General features: G+C 47.1%; 1 protein-coding gene across 1 annotated transcript in view; it reads right to left on the bottom strand.

Moving 5' to 3' along the window:
- ABTB3 (ankyrin repeat and BTB domain containing 3) overlaps positions 1 to 17,624 on the bottom strand; it is a 163,017-nt gene extending 145,393 nt beyond the window's left edge. The window contains exon 1 of the mRNA XM_062491280.1: positions 16,667 to 17,624. Coding sequence (XP_062347264.1) covers positions 16,667 to 17,624 — 958 coding nt within the window. The remainder of the gene's footprint in view (positions 1 to 16,666) is intronic.
- Between the last annotated feature and the right edge of the window lie 261 nt (positions 17,625 to 17,885).

Here is a 17,885-nt window from a genome sequence, read left to right as displayed (position 1 = left end):
CACCTTGCAAACAAACCATGGAGGCGGATGCTGAGCCAGGTTTTCAAATGCGGGCAGCACAATATCATTTGCCAAACCCATGCAATGAACAACTGCGTATTTTCCTTTGAGGCACATCAACAGCTGGCCCCACAGAAGAAGTGATCTAAGACATCTGCTACCCACATTTTGGGGGGGGGGGGGGGGCGGCGCTGAGTCAATATGAAAGCCACTCACACCAGTGTTCCTGAGCAACCAAAACTGAAATTTCATTTAGTTGGTCAAACAGATCTCTTAATTTCCACAGTGCTGCTGGCTAGCAGACAGCAAGCAACCAAATAAAAATGCGGACATTTAAATTTCAGTCAAATTTGATCCTTGCAATGCAGACATATGCACCCTTCATCCAGGCACATGCATTTTCCAGAGGAATAATGATACATTGCAAGGGAGGAGTCTGCCTGTCTGTGTTGCTTCAGGTATTGATCCTGACTCCCAAATAGCATCGTCTCAGGAAAGCAAGGTTATTCCCCTTCTCCAGGTATTTTTTTTTCTGGATAGATGTCTTGGCCTGAAATGTTGTTCCGATTCCAGGCGTCTTTCGAGGTTCAGTGCACGTGTGCAAGAACAGAAGGGGCAGTGTCCCTTGTTACCACAGTATGGTAATTGCAATTCCTGCAGGGATCCACCCTTCTTTGCCACTTCCCTTAACTCTTACCTTCTCTCAAGGAATCACTCACATGCCTGGAGGACAACACACCATGCATAAATCTCCCCTCAGTTTCCTCCAAGTTTAGTCATTCACTTCACACAAGTCAGAAAACATATTTGGCCTTTTATTACCTTTATTTAAAGACCATAAATCCCTCCTTCCTTCTCTGGAGGAGCCAACAGGACTTGTTAAGCCTTCTAGTTCCCTCTGCTGCCATAAAAAGATGCAGAGTTTCCGAATGTGACCAGCTGCTGCACAGAGGCCCTGCTACAGTCTTGGAAAACATCCAGAGTTCACGGACCTCCCGAAAACCTCCCCCGGGACGGTGCCAGCCTCACGGACTGCTGGGATGGGGGACATGGTGCTGGCAGCAAAGGTCACCTCTGAGCAGAGAGGCTTCCAAAGACCCTCCTCTTGGCCCCAGGTCTTTGGAAGCAGCTAGGCTTCAGAGGCGACTGTCCACACAGTGCACAGGGCTGAAAGGAGTGGTCTGGCTCTGCAATGGAGATCAAGAAGTCAAAGCACTTAAGCTTTTGGTTTTGACTAGGCTTCCATGATACCATCTTTGAAAAGACCAAAGCCAGGCATCCTGCTCACAGAGACAGAGAGACCCCATCTCCCCAGAAACCCTACATGGTTTCCACCTGGCAGAGCCCAGCGTTGGTGCAGGGCACTGAGCCAGGTTGGGCATGTCAGGAGATGTACCATTTCCATATGCAAAGGCAGTACCTACCCTTATTTTACATCCCTTCCAGCTTCCCAAGAGTCAGGGAACAAGCTCCCACAGTTAGGCAGCTCTTGCTGCACCAAAATGAGAGGCATCAAACTCCCTCCCTTAGATAGATACAGCTGCACTTGCCACTGGTGCTCTCCTTCGTGAGAGCAGTGAGGTGACAGCAAGCCTCAACATCCCCAGACTGAAATCGCTGCACAAGTACAAGGTTGGTTCCTACATGCTCGAGGGAGGTGGTGTTTCCCAACACTACATTTACACATGTAAAACAGAGGCAAATTGGCACTAGCTGACAGCTTATCCAGCACCCTGAGGCAGCAGGACTGCCTCAAATGACTCCCTGTCAGAAAATTGCTTGCATTCACTGGGAGAAGGCATTTGGTAACCTGATGGCAACAGACTGAGAGCATTTGCTGTATGTGGAGACCATCCTTAAGCTGCCCTCAAAAATGAGTGGCACACCAAAGCAGTGACATACTATGTGCTAATGTCCCCACCAGTCACTCATTTCAAGTGTGTGTATTATAGACAGCTTCCATCAACAGCTTCTACCAACAGCAGTGCTTCAGAAACAAAGCCTGGTATCACTGACAATTGTCTAAGGAGGGAAGTACTGTACAAAAGTTCAAATATAAAATGTTTTTCTCCAACAAGCACACTTCAGGAGCAGAAACTGCAGTAAAACACAGTGATTAACACAAGTACGTACATCTAGGTCAGTTCTCAATAACTCGAGCAGAGACCAGGTCACAGACTCATTTGGTGGATGAGTTCTTTCTCTTATCTTTTTTTTTTTTAACACAGTTATATTGACTTCAGTGGATCTTTCCCACTCTTCAACCACTAGATCTGCCTGGTGATATATTTACCTACATGAAACTGAAGACACTTTCCCTCACACTAATGATAAGACTAAGAAAGATCATTGTAGCACACCACCAGATCTTAGAGGCAGAAATGTCAGGAAGGTTTACAGTAATACTCGAGGTCATGAAACTAAATTGTGCTTTCATTACCAGCTGTGGAGTTTTGGGCTTGGACCTGCTGCTCAAAGTCTACAGACAGGGTAAGGGAAAAATCAGCCAGTATTTCCATCCTTCTCTGTAATTTGAAACCACTGAGACATATCTCAGGGTATAAATCACACAGCTCTATAAATAAAATAAATTACAATTTTGTGCTCTTTGGAAGAAAGCTGACACCAAATTCATGTAGCAAATCCAAGAAAAAAATAAGCCTGGCCCATGGCCCAAGCACGTAAGAAGCTCCCCCTTGTTCCCAGGGAGGAAGCTTCACCACCACCATTAGTTTGCCATTCCCCTGAGGACTTATATCTACAGGTAGTGTACAGTACACTAAAGGTCTGTCTGTACATAGCACCTCCAGGTAGAGCCAAGTATTTATTACCAGAAAGTGCTACCAGCAAAAATCCTGCAAATCCCCATGAAAGGCTGAGCTCTTCTTTTCAGGTAGATAAATGAGAAATCTTCCCAGTTAAGTCCCAAGATCACATCACATGGATACCTACAACTATTTCTCTCAGATACTTGCAGTATCCCATCTTTTAAACACTTGCTGCCAGTTGTATGAACTGATGTATGACCTCTCCCTGGCAGTTTTTTTTTTTTTAAAGAAAAGCTGCTACATACATATTTAAAAGCAAGTAACCCACTACCAGAAAAAAATACTTACTTTTGTATAAGCCAATTATCCTTTGTGGTAAAAAGATCAGATAAACACAGTTTTGAAAGTGTGTGGTTAGAGAATGATTAAATGTATCATTTTAGCTCTTTTATAACAAATTAAAAGATGAGACCGAAGAATTCTTTCATTTCATATCACTAAATAGATCTCCCAACAGAAAATTGTCACTTAAAATCTCTTCATAAGCATCCTTTTCAGTTTCAAAGTGGGGGACAAAAGTGCATTATAAAGTCCTTAAGAGAATTTTATTGCCTCTATTCTCTATCCCCCCTCCCACCCACAGTACATAGCAAAGAAAGCAGGAAAACACCTTGGAATCCACCAGAACAAAACCAGCCAGAGCTCTGCCTGCCAAAGACACCAGGATCCTTGGCAGTGCCTATAACCCACCCTGTCAGGAGCCAGAGCTGCAGTTCCTGTAAGCCTCTGCCTTCTCTACTTGATGCAAGTGTGACTGTTCAGGGACTTCACATGAAACATGAATGAGCACGTGGGGACGCATTTATCAAAATCCTAGCAGAATGGGAAGCTGCGTTTATCACTTTGTTTTTAAGAAAATGAGTTTTACATGGTGGCACACGCCTGCCGGTTCCTCCACCATATTTCAGCAGCCTTCCAGCTCAGGGGCAGATTTCCACGCCCTCTGGACAACAACAGCACAAGGGATAGCCACAGTTATGGACCCTGGGAAAACTCCAAGTGCTATGGAAACCAGAGATTTAGGAGAGACTACATCATTTTCCCCCATGGACAGGAAGGCTGGCAGCAAGCTGAGCTTCTGTCAAGCACTGGAGAAGCAACGCAGGAGGGTGCTGAATGACAAAAAGACAGAAACAGAATTCATCAACCCAACCCAAACACATAGCCACTCTCCACCCCCGGGTTTTGGTCACAATTGAATAAAAGACAGAGACTACTCACTGTCTGAGCAGCCCACCCTGCCTCATGGCTTACTCTGTCTTTCCCCAGGGTCTCCTCCCCACACCATACCTGGATATCACCAAAGGGGCCACCAGCTCCTTTTCTCAGTGAGATCAAACCTTTCCCTGAGGGTACAGCACTCAGTCAAGCACCACATCTCAGACAAATCCAGTGATGTTACCTCCACCCAGACCTCAGACCTGCTATCCACAATCCCATGGGGAAACACATCCAGGCAAAGCCTTGAAGCCCACAGCCCCTTCACAGCACTTTTCCCCCAGGTCAACTCCCACGGTTGTCACAAAACTTGGGTGTAAGAGAGCAGAGCAGCAGCCTCTGGCACACTACTACATGTTGAACAGGGATACCCACTCCCATCATGAGACACATTTTTATTATTTTCCTGCAGAAAACCCAAAAAGAGCGGGGACAAACTCCTTGGATGGAGGAAGTTGAGCTCAAATGCCCTGCATCCACTTCTAATAGAAATTGTTTGCAGCACTTAATTGCAAGAAAGCCACAATTAATTGTGCTACAGTATCAGTAAACACACTGGTCACATCATTAGAGCCCATTATTCTTCCCTCCAAGAAATTACATTATTACATTATTGATGCAGCAATCCAGTGTAATGAAGTGCTTTGCATCCTTCTTTCTGCTTTACACCAAGTTCACAGTACTATAGCCCTGATACCAAATTTAGTGAGGGTTGTTTTGTTTTTTTCCAGTAGGTCAAAAATTCCAGTTAACAACCTAAAAACAGCTGCACAAGAAGTTAAAACACCTGTGCCTAATCAACTGCAAAGGCTTGGGTTTCTACTTGATACAACTCAAAATTACAGCTATTTCTAAATACTCTGCTTCAACAGTGAGTATTTTTACCTCATATTTTTACTTGGACAGACTATTTTCAGAAAGGCATTTGAGAGAGATTATGCCAGAAAGCAGTAAAATAGCAAGCAAGCTGCTTATGTAAATACAGAACTTCTCTAAACTTAGGGGGAAAGAAAAGGAGCAGTATCCAGAAGGTCACCACTCCTAACGAGGAGAGCACATACGAAACTCTGGGAAGGAAGAGTTGCCCATGTCAAAATGGCAAAAGAAAACCTAGAGAAGTGATCATGAAAGGAGCTCAGAACACCAGAACATTCGGTCCTGAGGCTCTTACTCATTCACAGGAGTCCTGAAAGCAATAAAGGTTTATTCGTGTCAGTTTGCAGTGCCCATCAGCACCCAGTGGCTCTGCTGCACAAACGACAGTAACACCCACCACATCTTGTGCAATGCCTGCAAAGCCTGGCCAAGCAAAGCTTTGGCTAAAACACAAACCAGTAGTTCCTCTGCAATTATTAATACAGGATTAATATAATCTTTAGAACCAGTCTCCATGTGCATAACCCCAGCATGTTGTTTCCCAGCCACTCCTTTGCAATTATGCAGTTCCACAAACCCTCACCAAGCTGGGAAAAGGAGAGGGCTCCTTAGAGTAACTTTAAATTTACTCTTTCAGTGTTGCATCTTGGCTCTCTGCAAAAAATTCAGAAGTTGCTCAAGTTCCTACTTTACCACTCAGTCCCTTGCATGGTGCAATCACAGAATCCCCAGGTGCCTTCTTTCTGGACCAAATGCCACCACTGTGATTGACTATCACTGCAGAGAAACAATTCCCAACCCCCAAATTTCATTATCTTTTCTGCTGTTCTGTTCTTTCTGAAAATCAGGCTACGAAACTGAACTAATTAATCCAGGCTGTGAGAATGTTTTACGTGGGTGCTGAATTGTTTTAGTTTTTCCTTACGCCATGGTCAACATTTGTGTTTAAATATCAACAGCTTTTTCTGTGTATCAGTGCAATACCAACAACACTGCAAACCTCTAAAGGAAGAAAGATCAGAACTCACCCGATGATGCTTCTCAAGTCACAGTCAAGGGGAAAATTAAACTTAGAAGTCCTCATTTTCTTAACACCTCTTCCTTCTAAGTGCTGTCTTTGTCCCCAAAAAAGGATGTTTCCCAGGGACTCACCCAACTCAGACCCTACCAGACCAGAAAATGTGTAAATCCCAACCCTAAAGACACTAGTGTCTGCACTCCACCCTCTCACTCCAGACAGGAATGTCTTACCAGCACCTTCAGAAGTATGCAACATGGATTGCACAAGCAGACAATGGTACAGGTTCAAATCTGCTCAGCAGCCAGCTTTGCAGCCAATTTTGCAGTTGGGGTGTGTTTGCACTTTTTGCATGACAAGCACCTATTAAGCAGGCAGCAGCCTGGTTCCAGGTAAACTTCCAGGGAGTCTCAAAACGTAGTTCTAGGTTGGGCAAATCAGAGCCATCTAATCTCAGGCTGACAGAGGGGGTGGACAGGGTCCCATCCAAAGGAAAACCTTGCCTTGTGTCCTCACTCAGTGAAAGAAGTCACCTGCAATAGTGGCTGACACCTGAGCATCCAGCCCCAAACCTTAGAAAACGCTTTGTGACTCATCAGCTCCTGCTTCACACAGCCTGTAATTAGAAGCTCAACAGCTCTGATAAGGCAATGTTCTCCCACCCATCTGGTAACTCGAGTCCCTCCACAACTCAAGCTCCATCTTGTGCCTTTTTCTCCCCATGACATCCCTGGTCAGAGGAGGCAGAGTGGGCAGACATCAGCATCCCCATCTGCTCTGGTGGTTTGAGGGCTCTCATCATCACAGGTCTCCTTATAAAACCTGCCAATTATCCCACGCATAGGCAGTTTCTGTGTGCTGAACAGAGGTGACAGCCCATACATCCTTCCTGAAGATCAGTTAGACTATCTGTACAGTAAGGAGGAATGAGTTTTGGCTAGGGTGTTTTTCTCCTGTTGTATTTAATCTTGCCTTAGAACCCTTCAGCGACCACAGTCTAACTGCTGATGTGCATCAGACAGACAGCACCACCAACTTACTTATCTTGGCTTCCAGCACTCTGCTGCAAGAACATTGATACCTAAATTCAGCATCCCTTGAGTTACATAGGTGTTTGTGTCATTCCTGCACTCAAACCTGTAAAATATTTCGAACTAATCCTTGTCTTACCCATCATCTACCACACACACTCTCTAAGATGGAAGCAAGGCATCGTATGCATTCCCATAGGCAGGTATTTTTCATTTAAAAAGTCTGCACATTGCTGGTGTCTGTTCCTGCACCCAGCCAGCTTGCAAAGCTGTCTTCATTCTCCAGAAACAGAAGGCAATTCTTTTGTGAGCACACTGGTATAATGAAGAACTAGTTAATAGGTAAAGCACAACAGCAAAGCAAGAGCAGGTCCTAACTGCTGAGGGACAGCTGTGCTTGGAGCTGGGGTTTTTTCCCTGTTAAAGGACTGCATACTTGGAAACTCTTCCTCCTCCTCCTTACTGAGAGCATGCCAGATAATTAAACTGAACCTCTTATTTTTAAAATCTAATTTACTTTAGAAAACCTACACTGCTGGACTATTTTTAGAATTTTTCTTATGTGGGCCAGTGGAAATAGGCTAGAGCCAGGTAGCATAAGGCCTTACAGGCTGTGCTGTGCAATCTTTAAGCTGAACACCATTAATCAGTGAAACAATGGGGAAAAAAAATCCTTTCAAATTAGGAGCAAGTATCTGCAGTGAGGTACTGATACTCATCTTCAGTTTTGGAAAAGCTTATCTTAAGCAAACCTGCATCTGGGCCTACAGCTTTGACTCATTTGAAAATTTCTTTAATTTTTAATTCTTTAATTCGTTATCAAATGTAAGAGCTTTTCTTGGTGTTTGACAGGCTGTCCTTACCACCAAAATAAGTGGTAATGTTGCCCAAACAAGGACTACAGGATTGGATTTAGCACTACCTTTGGAACAGCTTGTATCACACAGCACCCTGCACAAGACATGCATTAGAGAAGTTAAATAACACAAGTAGCACAGGGATACTTTTTCCAAAGTACGGTGTTCTGTGACCCTTATTTTATAAGCATCTAGGGAAATAACAGCATCAGAGGTACCTGCACCTAGCCTCTAGCAGTTGTCTTTGGTATTTGGCAATCCAGAGCAAAATAATCTACCTACCCAGACTTCCAGTGAATGATTCAGTGAAACTACTTTCTGTGATATGCTGGCATGCAAAGAAATGCCCCTGTATTGCAGGGCGAAAAGAATCTTCTTAGCCTTCTCCACAAAAAAAAGCATCTCAGTGGGTAGCCAAAATGACTCTGACCTCTGAAATCTCTCTCATTTCTGCTGGCAGCACTTCCCACTGAAAGTCTGGGAGTCCAGCACGCATCCCCAGGCATCTGGCCCACCTCCCCAGTGGCAGCTTGCCTTGCTGCCGGCCACATTCACTGCTTAGAGGTGACAGAGAACTGAAGATGCTCCAACTGGGGTGAAGGACCTGCAGTCTGGGCAGTACATATGGCCCACAGCACCACAACCTCTATTTTTCCAAATCCCTGGTGGATAACATCCCAGAGACAGGCTTGCAAGACTTGCTTAGCTCTTTGCAAGAAAAAGCCAATCTTCCCTGATTGTAGCAACTCAATCGCAGCCAAACACAACACATAAGCAAAGGCACTACAGCCCAGCAGTGTTTATCCAAAACTAGCACAGGGCCAGAGAAACTGCAAAACACTGCAGGATGCAGTTTCCTTCAATTATTTGACTGCCTCAAAAATGCAAATACATTCAACATACCTCTGCTGCAACCCCAGCCCTGCTCACTTCCCCCACCTGGGAGCAATATTTCATAGCAGCGCAATTTAAAAACAGGGTGATTTTATGAATTTTAAAGCCTCAGAGTCTTGCAGGTCCAGGTGCTACTCCACATCACTTGAGGACAGAAATCCAGTCCTCGAAGAGGCCTCTCCTCTAATCTTTTCAGGGGTTCGTGTTCACCAGCTCACTCACCAGCCCATCCCAAGACCTTTATGGCTGTGTGAAGTTCATGTACTGCTCACATGAGCAAGGTCTATGCATAAGAGCTCTGGAAAAGCCACGTAAGGCTGTGAATTTGCTGACCCAGAAGTCTTACCAGTCCCTCACAGCTCAGCTGCAACACCTCCATGTGCTCCTGTCTCCTGGCGAGCATCCCAACCCCTCTCACACATCCTGCAGCACTGATCCCTTCCCGCACTTTGGCTTTCAGCTGCCTTCAACCACCACAGAAAGAGCTTTATCTGCCTCCTGTGCTTCCATGCAGCTTTTTTATCAACATCCATTACCACCTGAAGCACTGTGGCAGGAAGAGCTCAGTCCCCAAGTGTCACGCCAGCCGAGTTCCCACCAAGGAGATCAACATTGCACCAAGCGCCAACATCAGTCAGCCACACACCACTGCCCACAGGGATTCACACCACGCTTTTAAATGGCCTGGAACCAACTGGGGTGAACAAGTCCTTCTTCCCTTATCCACCTCTGCCAGCTTGATTCATCAGGCACACAATCACCTGTCCTGAGGTCTCTTGGTACAGGGAATATGATTTTCTTTCTATTCCATATTACTAATCCAGTATTGTTTAAAACAAGTGAAAGACTATTTCTTTTCCTTATCAGTGATGAGCCAAGAGAGTCCCTGTGGGAAACTTCAAGTCTCTTGGCCACCTTTTCAGCCTCCAAGCTGGTCCACGTATTTACCACCAGATATCCTCTTACCATACTATAAAACCTCTTGGGTTGTTTTCAGGAACAATTACACCAAAAAACGGTACTCCTTACTATGAACTCAACCTAGGAATCAAGGAAGGGGATAAAATACCTCAAGATGCCAGGCACCTCTTCAGTGGAGCCCAAGAAAATAGTCATGTCCCATAAGCCATGCTGTAGAACTTTCTCCTTAGCCACAAACTGCCAGAGTAAGGAAGTGTGACGACTCAAAAGCATCAGCACATCATGTTAAACTAATTAAAGTAACTGAGACAAGTCTCAGCAAGGTGTCAGCATGCCTGTGCTCCATCCTTGCTGCTGAACTGATCCATGCCAGCGGTGGCTCCTTCTTCTTCAGCTGCTCCCAGGAACATGCCCCTCATTCCCTGCTGTCAAAACAAGTCAACAGCTGCCTTCTCACTGACTCATTTCACCTGCCCAGTGCCCTCCTCTCTTCTGTTTTTGAGAGAGAGAAATGCAGCCCTATGGAAAGCAAAAGGAGTGACCAGACATCAGATTATATCTCCTTACATACTTCAACAGCAGGATAACTATGTTACCTTCTGGGAAAATAGGAAGCTTATGCGCTGCCAGACAAATGTGGCCACTGATACTCTTTATTGTAGGAAACCCCTGAAAGCAAGGGCAGACCAAGAACCAACCACATGTGACCATTTGACTGGCACAGTCCTTCATCACGTCTGTGTTTTTTTCAGGCTGTCTAATTGAACTCTTCTGGCAAAGTAGCCAGAGGTTAATAAGCTGGCTGTGCAAGCTCTGGGGTAATTTTCACTTTATGTCTTTTAAAATCTTTAAAATACTTATCAGGTACGTAACAACTGTAATTATAGATTTATACAGAGATGGTGCAGTGTGTTGCTTTCAGCCAGCAAGCAAACAAGGACAAGAGCAAAGAAAGAAAATAGTCCTTACTTCTTTCTTATGCCTTGCAAAAGCCTCCTACGTCCTGAGAAAATAGCTTGCAGACAGAGCAAAGGGACTGGCAGGATGGCACCACTGTCAGAGCTGGACATGATGGCCCAGCCTGGCAGACTGAGGCAGCAGGAATCTTGAGCCTGGGCAAGTGAACAGGCACTGGTGTGATCCACCATCCACCAAGCATCCACTTCAGCCCTCACAAGTACACAGTACGCCAACCTGCTCAGGGACATGAATGGTGGCAGTGCTGCTGCTCATCACACTCATGGCCAGAAAACACAGCCTGCTGATGAACTCCCTCATCCATCCTCTCCTTGTTTTTCCTGTATATCCTTTGCTGGGCCAGCAACAGAAATATTTTGCATGGAAGTTGCTAATTTCAGCAAACCACCTGAAAGGAAGCCCCTCCACTCTTTCTGCAGTACACATTGGCCAGAGGAAATTTCTCCAGGCAGAGGACTTAACTCCTAACACCCATGTGCTACAGGAAACAGCTCTCTCCTCCTCTGGTGTCATCTCACTGAGCAGGGCTTTCTTCTTTCACACCTGTAGTAGGGGAAAGGTGAGGAGAAGACCAAAAAGCTTTGTTTCTAACTTCTGAGATAGGAGAACTCAACCCCTAACCAGGACAGGGGAGAAAGGACCCAGGCTGCAGATGTTCCCAGCCACTGCACTATTGGGTATTTACACTGGACAATGTGGAACGTTTGTGACTGACAACCAACTGCTTGGTATGACACACACTGCAGAAACACCAACACACCAAGAGTGGTGTCTTTCTCATTTTTATTAACTTTGAGCAGCAGAAGAGAAAGCATTTGCAGCAGCATTAGGAAAAGGCACAAAGTTGTCCCTCATGCTCACCTGCACCTTATGTCATCAGCTCACAGGATGGCTGAAAAACTACATGAAGCCTGTCAGCACTCAGCAGAAAAGCCAGGAACCCAATATACTGCTAAAAATATGCTGTTATTCCCTTAACATACTCCTTGTATACACAATTCCATTACCCAATCATCATTTCAAAGTCTCATTTACATCAGAAACTAAGTAATGTAGATGCAGCATGAAAACTCCCTAGCGTGGCCAAGGTTATAAATGCTATTAAGGTACTTTCCAACATGACAAAAGGAATAATCATATTGGCAAACATAAGCTTTATGATTATCCTGGGTGCTTCTGGTATAACTATTTCTGGGATTTTTTTTTTCTTAATGTTAGACTCATAACTGAAACAAATTACATGAATCAAAACATCCAGAGGGGAAACAAATGTTCACCAGCGAGTCAGTCAATCTCACAATGGATCCCCACTTCCCATTCCCAAAATTGCTCCCTTCTCAAGGTGTCCTCTGAAGGCAACAGAGGTCTTTGACAAGCACACACAGGCTGATTATCCTTCTGTCCCACTCCTGCCAGCACCACGTGTCAAAGCAACCCACCCCACTACAGAGAAGGAGCACGGCTTCCCCACTGCCATCCCAGCTCCCACCAGCATCGCTGGCCAGAAACCACAAACAGGCAAAATCTTCTGCCCTTTGGGAATTCGTCCCCTTCTCCCTCCCATATGGAGAGGGGACAAATTCACAACTTGTTCAAAGAAAGTGTAGAAGTTTGCTTAGGAGGTTGTCAGGTAAGAGAATCAAGCAAAAATACACATCATGTCACCACCCATGTCAACCTCTTGGCATGGGACTCAAGTGCCCTGGAATAGATGGGAAAAACAAAATAGCAAATGTGTCGAAGCATAAAGCACTTATAAGAAACTTCAACTATACTATTATTTTTAACAAGCAAAAATACAATGGAAATGTAACAGGGGGGTGGGGGGAAGGATACCCTTGAAATTACAGTTTAAAATAAGGCCAAGAAAATAGCATAAAATTCCATTTTGTGCCCAAATATACCCCTATCGTCTTAGCTGAAATAAGTTTTACATTGATTTTTGCACTGCCCCTAAGGCCATAATGGCATCCTGAATGGTTCAATTACAGCAAAAAGCAGAGAAATAACAAGTAACAGTATGCCTGCCAGTAAAAGAAGGGTATGGTCTCTGCACACATGTATGTATACATATGTATTGAAATTTAAAAGCATTTATTGATTTGGTTAAGATGTGCTAGTATATTGGTACTCTCATTTGCTTAGAGTCCCCCTAGTTCTCCTGAATTAGAAGAGGCCGAGGTTAAACTGAGGTTAAACATGTCAGCCAAGCCTGACCTAAGCCCGGGTTTCTAACTAGTTTGATTTCCTTCACTAAATAATATTAAGAGGAGGAAGAAACCACAGGGACGTAGTTGGGTTCCAAATCACTATTTTTAGAACCTGTATATAAACAGACAAGGCAGAGCTGTGCATGCTGACTCCTCCACAGAAAACTCCACCCTGTGATCCCCCAGCTCCCCGGCTGTGTCCCTCCAACCACAAGTCCTGACACAAAGACATGGAAACCCCTGAAGACGGAAACAGGAAAAAACAATTTTCTTAACTCTGCATTAATTCAAGTGTTGTCTAATATCATCTCTCCTCCCAGTGAAAGAGGACCTCCATAAAACCAAGTATTTAAGCTATTTGGACCTGCCATTCGAGCCCCCTGGTAAAACAACATACATGGATTTACTCCAGTGATCTGCACTGATCCAAGACCTGGGGAAACTTCCCATTCATCTCAAATCACTTCTCAGATTTTTCCTAAAAGTAATGGTTTTATAAGCAATAAAGAAACTAAAATAATACTGCTTAAACCACAGAGGTGCCAGCATACTGCCTTTCATTGAGCATGCAGTATTTTTCTCCCACTGTTCCAAGGAAAATAACACTCCATGCAACTGTTACAGGATGTAAAACGTGCAATGTGCTGTTCAGACCGAGCTCGTAATTGAAACATTTAAGCATCAGTGAAATCCCAAACGTAAAGTTTTTAATTTTCATTCAGCCATTATGTTAAAATTCTGGGGGGAGTGGAAATTACTACCTCAGAGTGCTTTTAAGGTCTGTTCTTTCTGATATAGCAATCAGAAAGATAAGCTCAGTCAATATGCCAGCCATCCTCCAGCAGCTCGCTGCCAGTGGCATCGCCTGCTTTGCCTTTGTCATCAGTGCCCTGTCCCACAGAAGAGGTTACCAAGGGGCTTATCAAGAACTCATGGCCTGCTGCCTGCAACAGGAAAGACTGCCACTACCTTCATCCACAGGCTTTCGACTCTGCAAGAGCAATGAGCAGGCTCCTGTTGGAGAGTGGGGCTCCCAACAAGGCAGCTGTCCAAGCTCAGACCAAACACACCCAAAAGAAGCCCAGCAAGCTCAAGGGCCACAGAAAGAACCAGCTCAAACATCTCTGTCTGAAGGCACATGACCATCATTTATAGGAAGGAGAAGATTATCTTGCAATACTGATCTTATTCAGTAGCTTCCAAGATGACTGAGTATGACATCACGCTAAAAAACCTCAGATGAAACCACTAAACATTCTGCAGAACTTACAGAGAAACCCTGAAAGCCTGTTTTGTGTCTTGCAGATGCTCAGGTCATCTTCCCCAATGCTCATGTTCACAAACTCTGTTAGAGCAATCTTGGACTGCATCAGGCACAAACTCATGTTCCTCACATAATTGTATCCCATGATCTTCACAGGTTGCCTGTTTCACAGTCTGGATGAATTTTACGGTGTTGAATTTTGCCTGTAAATTGTTTAAAGGTTTGACTTTTGCCTCCCTAAGAGAGGCACCTCCCCCCACAAAAACCTGCCTGCAGATAAGGTACTGCTAGAGAGTTTGCTTTTGCACTGCTTTCCATCCCCCACCTTCACTCATATCACACTGGACATGGTACATCCAGAAAGGACTCCACCACCTCTTCTTGTCCACACCTGATGGACCAAATCCACCGATTCCAGTGTGTGTTCACAAGCAACCCAGCTGGGAAATAACACCCCAATTTATTGAACCTCAAGAGTACAAGATCTGTATCTTCTGGAGAGGTGCGAAGAGATGTGAGAAGTCTGCTACCTGTTAAGTTGTGCTATCATGGTGTTTCAAGTACTGAGGACAGAGGAAGGATGAGCTTGTGGTTAGGTCACTAAATAGAGATGCAGCTTCCAGCAGCCCAAGCCTCCAACCACAGACCACCCTAACAGTTTCAAGCCAGTCAAATAATCTCTCACATCAGATTTACCCACCTGTTTTGAGTGCCTGAGAAGGAAACATTTGCAACCAAACATGGAGCACTCAAGACATCGAAATGGTGAGGTCTATATAAACAGATACATACCTCACTGGTGAAGAAACAGACCGATGTGTTTAATGGTTTATAATGCCTAGCTTAGATGCCTTTAAAAGTACTTAAAAGCAGGCAACACACCCTTGAATTTAATCTAAATAAACATTAACAGCAGTAAAAAAATGGCTTTTACTGTAAGGAGGCCTGGCTCTTGCTTGCACCTATAACTCTAAATATACTTAACAGGATCCCAAACTATGCATTATAAGATGTTAAAAAGCAAAACAACATTATAGACATTTGCACAGAAAGCAGGGAGACATAGAGAGAGAGGCAAAACAAAATGGACAACTTGCTAGGGTCTGATTCAAGCATCTTAGAAAAATGCTATTTGCTCAACTCAGGACTGAGCTACCAAGGAGGTTTGTGACCGCTAAACATACAATAAAATGGAGATTAAAACTGTTTTGTGTCCCTAGAAGGGAGATAAATGAGGGTCAGAATGAAGTTCATTTAAATCCACTGAGCTGATACAGAGGGAGTTAGAGAGAGCCGCAAAACAAAATGAAAGGCTCAGTAGGAGCCTGCACAGCCAGTGCTGCAATGTCAGAAACACAACACAGTGGCATCTGAAACCTACAGGCACTGTAGCAGGACTCAAGGAAAAAAACAACGGTGGCACTCCAGGGGAAGCCATGCCTGCCTGCACCAGCACTGGAATAACACACCAGGGTCCTACAACACAAGCCCCCGAGAGCAGATGCATTTTGAGGGGTGGCTCAGCGAAGCCTCTGGGGAGGACATCCGCTGCTGGAGTAAAACCACCAGAGGAACAGAACTAAGCAGCATCTATTTACAGCAGGGAGCAGTATCTGCCCCTTTTGCTCCCACCTGGCATCCTCCTTTGGGTCTCCTATGGGATAGAAGGTGCCTTAAGACAATAGATAATTAGCAGTAATGCATCCTCTGTGGCTATAACAACTTAACAAGGCTTATCTGGAGACATGATCTAGGCTTCCAGTTAACCTTGTTCTCCCAGTTCTCTTCCTCTTCCATACCCCCCCTCCCCAAATATTTGCATCTCAGCTTGTCGGGTATTTTAAATTTAAGCTTAATAAAAGTGTTTGCATGTGTCTGTGCACGCTTAGGAGAAGGTATGAAAAAACCACCCTATTTTAACTCTGCCTCTCCATATCACGTCTCGTTCCATTTTCCCTTCCCTGACAAACAGAGGGAGCTGAATTAAGGAACATCAACTTTGGAATGCCGCTCTACCGAAGGATAACTTAACAAAAATATCAGATTCATCGTTTAAAAAACGAAGTGAAAAAATGCCCAGGAAGATGATGCATCACGGTGTTGCATTTGTGTCAAGCTCCGGGTAAACGTGCACCAACACGAATGAAATCTGTCCAGAAAGACTGCATTTCAGCGCCAACCACGCAATCGCTGGCCAAACCACTACGTATGTAACAAAAGTTTGATCTCGCCTGCAAGCGCTCAGCTGCGCTTCTGCCATTTCCTGTGGAAAACTGAAGCTCTGAACCACTGTCTCTCAGCCAGCTGCCCCTCAATTCACGCCCATCACGCCGCGGCGGGCGGGCGGGCAGCCCCGGCAGAGCCGCGCGGGGGATGCTCGGCATCTCCCCTGCATCCCTCCCGGGGCCCGGCACCGCCGTGCAGGGGCAGTCGCGCCGCTCCTCCCTCCCCGGCCCCCCGGCCCCGGCGGCAGGTGCGGCGGCCCACCCAGCGCCCGGGGGGGCGGACGGGGACCCGCCCGGCGCAACAGGTGGTCGGTGGCGCCCGGTCCCGCCCGGCGGCCGCACTTACCGCTGGCGTTCTTTCCGCAGATGAGGTGCTGGTAGGGTTGCAGTAAGCCCCAGAGCTCGGGGTCGTTGTTGACCGTCTGCTCCAGAGCCTCCAGGGTGAAGCGGGGCGCCTCGCCGCTCTCCTTCTCCTTCTCGGCCGGGGCTGCGGCGGCGGCCGGGGGGCGGCCGGGCGGTGGGAGCGGGGCGGCGGGGCCGGCCAGCACCCGCGCGTGGATGTCACGGAAGAGGCTCTCGGTGCCGGCGGTGAGGTAGATGGCGGCGTGCTCGTGGATGCGCAGGGCCACGCGGCTGTCCACCATCCAGCGGTAGAACTTGCCCACGGAGAAGGCCAGTCCGCACCGCGCCGACTTGCCGCGACTGAAGCGGTCGCCGCCGCTGCTGCTCATGTTGTAGAGGGAGAGGGCGCCGAGGGCGGCTGCCGTGCAGCGGGCAGCCAGCGTCCAGCCCAGGACGATCTCCATGGCGCTCCGCACCTCGTGCTTGGTGCACTTGGCGAAGCGGAGGCTCAGTCGCTGCGCCTCCCGAGCGATGCGCACCAGCGCCCGGCTCACCAGCGTCGAGAGCCGCGCCGCCGCATCCCGGCTCCCGGGGCTGGCGGCGCCCGGCGCCCGCGGCTCCCGGCGCGGCGGCGACGGCAGCAGCAGTGCCTCCACCTCCTCCAGGCTCCAGGGGACCTCCTCAAGGTCGGGCAGGAGCCGGGAGCACTGCTGCCCCGCGCAGTCCAGCACCTCGGAGTCTTCCGCTAGGACGGTGTTGACGGTGTCGAAGCTGTTGTGCCGACTGTGCATGGAGTCAGTTATGTGCGGCCAGCAGCTTCCTCCATAGGGGTACGCGGGGTGCGAATCCGAGCAACACAGCGACAAGTTGGAGGAGCGCACCGAGTCCGCCGCACCACCATACCCGGAGTCCAGCGTCAGGTCTTCCAGCGTCCTCACCGCCGTCTTACCTCTCCGGGCCATCGCCGCACTTCATGCTGCACCCGCGGGACCCGGGCGGGGAGCGGCTCAGGGGAACGCGGTGGGAGAGAGCAGCGAGGGGGCGCGGCGTGACCCGCCGGCCGCTTCCCTTCGCCCCGCTCCAGCTCCGCCAGACGGCAGCGAAGCGGCGGTGCTGCGTGCGCCCTGCTGCTGCCGCTGCTGCCGCCGCCGCCGCCGGCCAAGCCCCGCTGCCGGCCCGGCCCCGGCTCCTGCACTGCGCCGCGCCGCCGGCCCGACACCGCA

Source organism: Cinclus cinclus, chromosome 4 (genome assembly GCF_963662255.1).
Source record: "Cinclus cinclus chromosome 4, bCinCin1.1, whole genome shotgun sequence".
In the NCBI taxonomy this organism is placed as follows: domain Eukaryota; kingdom Metazoa; phylum Chordata; class Aves; order Passeriformes; family Cinclidae; genus Cinclus; species Cinclus cinclus.
Note: the sequence above shows the minus strand (reverse complement) of the source record. Positions and strands in the feature narration are given on the sequence as shown.